A 6678-nucleotide genomic window follows, 5' to 3' on the forward strand; every position below is an offset into this window, starting at 1 on the left:
TTAGAAGTGAGAGATAATTATCAAGTTTTATCTTAGATATAAAGTTCAAACTTCTTCTAAGAGTCTGACTACTGCTCTATAAATAAGAGATTGCAGAAAATTGTAGAACGTAATTTTTGCTCTCCCTAACGTAGTGTGGCTGAATTTTATAGAGTGAGGAAAGGAAAAGTTTTCTCCCAAATTCTACGTCGTGCATGTGTTGGTGTTCGTGGAATACTTGAGTGTTTATTTACTAATCCAGTTTTGTTTCAGGTGTACCCACACAGACGTCTTTGTATATTCAAGGAATTAATGAAGAAGATTCGAGTATTCTAAACTAGCTAGCTTGGAGCGATGAACATTCGTAGTAAAAAAAACTTAAGTTATTGACTTAATCGTTCGCTAGGTAAATAAATTATTTTGATTAATTTATTCGTACATAAATTAATGTAATCTATAGAGTGTCTCAAAAGCTTATAAAATTTTTATTATACACGATTTGCTAAATACACACTTCCGCGTAGAAAATTGTTTTCACAACCAACACAAACACATAAAAAATTACCAATACTATTATCATTTCCATTCTTTGTATTCTTTATCTCTCGAACTTTTCCATTCTTGATGCTCTCCATCCCTCTAACCAAAGAGAGTCGTAAGGAGAATGGCTTGATATTGTGATTTTTACTCCAACTCTCAAACTAAACTCATTATTCACCATTTATTGGTGTCGAAAAGTAGCATTTGGACTTTTTTTCCATCTCTTATGTATGATATTAAAAATAAATTACCTTTAGCATATTTATATTGCTTTCTAGATAGAATGACCAAACTATCGAGTCCCACGTACTCCCACTAATTATAAGTCTCTGCTGGAATTTCTTGTACGGAGCATACTACTAGCTAGACATCGTCGACATTCGACAGAATTCCTTAATGGTGGTTGCAAACGCAACTAATAAAATTCCAATATAGGCGAAGTCCTAGCTTCAGCTATCGTATTTTGCGGTAAATATAACTTTTTATATATATATACGTAATATCATTTGTTTGTATATATAATTCTTTTTATACGCCCGTGTAATTTTATATGTTTTGAATTATTTTTATTGAATATTACATTAAAATATATTGAGAGTACACATACGTACAGCGATATATTTATATTATATAAATATATGAAAAAATTTACACGTATCTAATTAGTCCATATGTCGTATTTAAAATAATTCTTATGAATGATTAGAAGAAAAAAAAAAAGAACTATTAATAATTTTTTATTTTTAACTATCATATTTATATTAAAAAATATTTATTTTACATATTTTTTAATTTAATATAATTTTAATTAAATTTAACGGTTACAAACTCACTTTGCCGATAGGAAGGCTAAAGTCCTTATTAAAAATTGAATTTAAAGATAACACAGGTAGTGGGAAGAGCAGAATCTGAGATGATGGACTGGTGTAAGAAGATATAATTATATGGGGGCTAGCTAAAAGGCAACTTTTTGAGCCTTTTCTGTGGAAGAAATTCAAATAAAAATTCGCGACCCTACCTATCTGAAAACATGCAAGTTGGCTTTAGTAAATTCTGTGTTCTTAAAAGCTGCGCACTTAAATTTCTTAATCAAATATTTGATAGAAATTATAATATATCATCCCCTTTCTTTCTATTTTTCTCACTTAAATTATATCTTTTCCTATTTCTCCCCCTTACAAACATTGCGTCAAGACTTATCAAAAACAATCTCGGACCGTTTAATTCGTTGATTCGAATTTTTAATTCGAGTTGAGATGTAATGTGAGAGCTTTTTACTATAGCAAAAAAGTTAAATGTGACTGTTTTTAAGAACTTTTTATTATAACAAAACTCAAATCGGTGAAATAAATAGGGCCTTAATCTCCTTAAAGAAATGATAACATTTGACAGCCAAATTACTTTGTGGCATATGATAAACACTTCCAAAAGCAATATCACTGTGATATTCATTCATTTTTATTGATATCTCTATGCCTTTGTTTAATCCTCGTAACCATCATTTCATCCCTATCTCTTCATCTTCACTATATATAAAATATTCCATAAGATTAAACAAAAAAACAAAAAAAAAACTATTATTGATTTTAAAAAAAGAAACAAAATAAAGAAATCTCATATTCTCAAATTGACTCCATGCATGCCTCACCAAATAACGAACTCAATTAACTCCAAAATTCGGCCATATAGCCTCTTGTACTTCAATCACTCAATTAACTCCAAAATTAGGCCATATAGCCTCTTGTTCTTCAATCTTCTATTGGTTTCAAACAAACTTGAACCCCATACTTTGGCTTAATCGTGAGCACGACGACCGGAGCGTGGCGGTAATTCTCCGAAATGGTGAAGCTAAACCGGGAGATTAACATGGCCAATATTATCTTGGCTTCCATCATGGCAAAAGATTGACCAACACAATTTCTAGGACCGGCCGCGAAAGGGATGAAGTTGGGGTTGAAAACCTTGGAAGAAAATCTTTCTGGGTTGAACTCATTTGCATCTTTGCCCCACAATTCTTTATTGTGGTGAATTGCAAGAACTGGTATCCATATTGATAGGCCCTTTGGAATATGAAGATCCCCTAGTTTGATGTCTTCAAAGGCCATACGAGGAAGTACACTAGCCGGTGGATAAAGCCTCATGGATTCGTTTATTATCATGTTTAGCTGAAAAAAAAAAAAAAAAAAAAAAAAAAACCACCAAAAAAAATTTTTTTTTGTTTGTATTTTTATTTGTCAACTTTAATTAGTCCTATTATTACTATCAATAATCTGGTGTAGCGATTGTACAATCATATATATATATATACACACACATATATATATATAATTGTGGACCACTGTGTAATACACAATTTAAATGGAATTCTTGTGCTAATTAAACAATGTCATTAGCCTTTACATATTTTTAATTGTCAACTTTAATTAGTCCTATTGTTACAATCAATAATCTGGAGTTGCGATTGTACAATCATATATATATATATATATATATAGACACACACACATATAGAATTGTGGACCACTACGTAATACACAATTTAAATGGAATTCTTGAGCTAATTAAACAATGTCATTAGTATTTGCATATTCGTTATAGCAGATGGCTCCTCTCAAAGTATAGTATGCAACTGCCTTTTGACTGCCTTTACGTTTTTCAATGTAACAAAAAAAAATTAAATGTGATATTTTTTAAAAATTTTTAATAATAAAAATTTAAAATTAAAAATTTAATTTAGTAAAATAAACGATACCTTAATCTCCATTTATTAACACTCAGCTACGCCTATATATGATGACACTCTTTTTTTGTTTGTCTTTTTTTTTTTTTTTTTTTTTTTTTTTTTTTTTTTTGTTTTTTGGTGGAATGGGTTTTTCTTTGTTTATGCCTTTTAGCATAAAACGATATTAATAATCCTGAGAAAATGCGCAGCCATGAACTCTCAGCCCTCGGGGAGACCAAGGGTCCACACCATTTCCACGTGGCAAAAGTTCTTTCAACGCACAAAAGCCAAAGGGCATCTACCACAGGATTCTATTTTCAACGGCCTGATTTTGTTTGCTCTTTAGATAACCACTAACGCAGTCAAAGCCAAAAAGGCTACAAACTATTACGCACGAGTTGAATTCTTTTACTATCATTACTTATAATTTTCTCTTAGTAGCACTAAACTGCAAATTAACATGCCATTCCCAAGTTTTTTATTGCACTAACTAGAAGCCCAAAGAAACTTATGAGAAGGTACGATCTAGTAGGTAAAAGTAATGTTGGTTTAAAGTTATTGAAGCATTTCTTTAGTGGCAAAAAAAATATCCCTAGAAAGTAGACTCCCTTTTTTTGGTATTTTCCCCCTCCATTACCTACCCTATTCCCCCAATTCTTAACCCCCACAATAATTTTTTAATTTTCTAATTTTTTTATTTAAAAAAAACCCATTAATATTTTAGTGTATATTTTATTATCACACAAATTGAACCCCCAAAAAATGTAGAAAATTCAAATAAATTTTTCCTTACCAATTCGAGCTTATGGAGATGATCAGCAGAGGGAACTTCACCATTGCACTTTTGCTTGATCTCAGCTCGAACCTTTTCTTGCCAAGAGGGATTGCTGGCCAACAACATGACCGTCCACGTCAGCAGAAGCGCCGTCGTTTCATGACCAGCAAAGAAGAAGGTTTTGCACTCGTCCATTATAAGCTGCAAGTTTAGGCTAAGTTCCTTTCCTTTCTTCTGCTTCTGCATTTCATTCAAAAGCATCCCAAGCAAATCATTCCCATGAGAACTGCTTCTCCCAATCTCAACACAATCCTTTCGGCTTTGTATTATCTCCATTAGAAGCCTTTCCACTTCAGATTTCAATGACTTTATTTCCCTATTATACTTGCTAGGGAAAAACCTGTAAATGTTTAAAAAATTAATTAATAAATAAATTTTAAAGAAGTTCGCTTGGTGAAAAAGATTGGAATCTAATAAAGAAAGCTGCGGGAAACAAACACAACCGCGTAAAAGATATTTCCCCTTTTATAAAGGAAGAATTCCAAAAATTGAAAAAAAAAAGGGGGCAAATACCAGGTCAAGTACTAATTAAATGTGAAGAACTGTTATGACTTTTTTGTATTAATTTACAAGTCTAATGGTAATTTCACACTTATTTTGAAACTTTACCTGCTTCCAGGCAGGCACAAATGACGACTGGCTTGAGCACACAGTTTCTGCAAGACATTGAGCAGATGGAATATCTGCTTTCCCTTCTCATAGCTGCTATCAAACTCCGTCCTCGATATTATGTCGGCAGTGAGGCGAGTCATGTACTCGCTGATCTCAAACTCGGTCTTACCCGACCCAACTTCGCTCTCCAGTGTTTGAAGCATCTTCTTAGTGCATTCCACCATGTACCCCGCATAGCTCTATTAACAAAAAACAAAAACCACAACCCCATTTTAAAAAAAGGGAAAAAGGAATATATAACAAAGTTAAACACTAACATACATATATATATATATATATATAATAAAAGTCTTCATTAGATTATCATCGTGATTACGATGATGATGATAAAATTGATGATTAGTCTTATCAATAATACTATACCTTGACCTTGTCTGCCTTGAATGCAGGATGAACGATTTGCCGCTGGTGCTGCCAATCCTTACCGTTGGCCATCAGCAATCCACGGCCAATAAAGTGCTTACACCCTTGTTGTTGAAGCCAAGATTTCCCTGATATACTACTATACTTTAACAATAGCTCCCTTATCAATTCAGGTTCAGTCAAGCACATCCTCGGCTCTATTATTCCATTCCAATATATAAACCTCCCCCCTATATATATAAATATATGTTAGAAAATATTATTAATCAGAATTCTTAGAAGGATGAAAAATAATAATAATAAAAAAGTAGTTGCAGGTACAGTCTAACGCTAATTCCACACATGACTCGAGCATACGAGACGGGAGTGGTACCGTATTGCTTGGACCAGGCGACGTAATGGGGGAGGAGGCGGGAAACAACGTCGTGGGTGATCGAGTTCATGTCGTGAGAGGTTGATTTGGAGACGAGGGAGGCCACGTCGAGGATGTTGCCGGTGAGAAGGCGTGGTTTGGGGCCACGCACGCCTTGCCGTTCCATGATTTTCTTGATGCGTCTTGGGGTTAGCCAATAGCATGAAAGAGTTTAGGAGCAAACTCAGCAACACCACGAACAATGCCGTTAGCACCCCTTCCATCATCATCTTCATAGGTACTGGTGGTGCTGGTGGTGCTGAATGTTGTCGTATGAGACGTTAATTTGGCTTTGGTGGATTTTAATATTTTGGACTATGTTTTGCCAATTGATCAGATAGAGCGAGTTTTGCAGTGTTAATGTTTGTGAGAAGAAAAAGAGGAGATTTCGTCTTTGTGATTCTTGTTTTGAATGAGGGAGACGCTCCTTATTTATAATGGGCAAATTTTAGCCTCAAATTCGAGTTCTTAATTTGAATTGAAATAAAATTTTTTTATAAAATTTTTAATTATAGCCGAAAAAGTTAAATGTGACATTTTTTGAGAATTTTTAATTATAAAAACTTAAAACTGAAAACTCGAATCGATAAAATAAACGATGTCTTAATCATCTATTAGAAAAGGGAAATGAAAAAAAAAATTATAATTGGGGAAACATTTCTCAAAGGTGGGAGTACCCAATTAAAAATGAAAGTCTTAATTAAGATAGTCGCGAGTAGTGTGATTGTCCTTTTTCAACCGATGACCGGTTTGACATGGATTTTATGGTATAGGAAGAATAGACCAGACAAAAATGTAAACTTTCATATTATTTATATTTTAGATTGTACAAATCCCGTATTCTTAATCATACCAAAATTGGAATTATTCACATTAGACGAGAAAACTTATTCTTCAATTTTAATCTGACCGCTAAGGATGACATGGAATTAGTTTCCAACGGCTAGGAGTGGAGTTCGCTTGCGTTGGTGATCAGGACCAATTAGGTTTTCCCTAATTCATTCTTGTTAAATGGGGGAAAAATAAAACAGTATCCTTTATATGGGGTAATTTAATAAACAAGAAAATACATGCCCAACTTTTCAACCAGGGACGTTAATTAAAATATCATTTACTAACAAGAATTTCTAAGGTGGCAATATCTTAACTAATCGA

General features: G+C 33.2%; 1 protein-coding gene across 1 annotated transcript; it reads right to left on the minus strand.

The window, feature by feature from the left end:
• Nucleotides 1–2267: 2267 nt before the first annotated feature.
• On the minus strand, nucleotides 2268–5753 carry LOC21392001 (cytokinin hydroxylase). The gene is given in 6 exon segments (XM_010105488.2): nucleotides 2268–2684; nucleotides 4035–4416; nucleotides 4686–4927; nucleotides 5112–5341; nucleotides 5485–5696; nucleotides 5698–5753. Coding segments are annotated over 6 exon segments (1539 nt in total).
• Nucleotides 5754–6678: the final 925 nt, after the last annotated feature.

This window comes from Morus notabilis, unplaced genomic scaffold, assembly GCF_000414095.1.
Source record: "Morus notabilis unplaced genomic scaffold, ASM41409v2 Scaffold1006, whole genome shotgun sequence".
Taxonomy (NCBI): domain Eukaryota; kingdom Viridiplantae; phylum Streptophyta; class Magnoliopsida; order Rosales; family Moraceae; genus Morus; species Morus notabilis.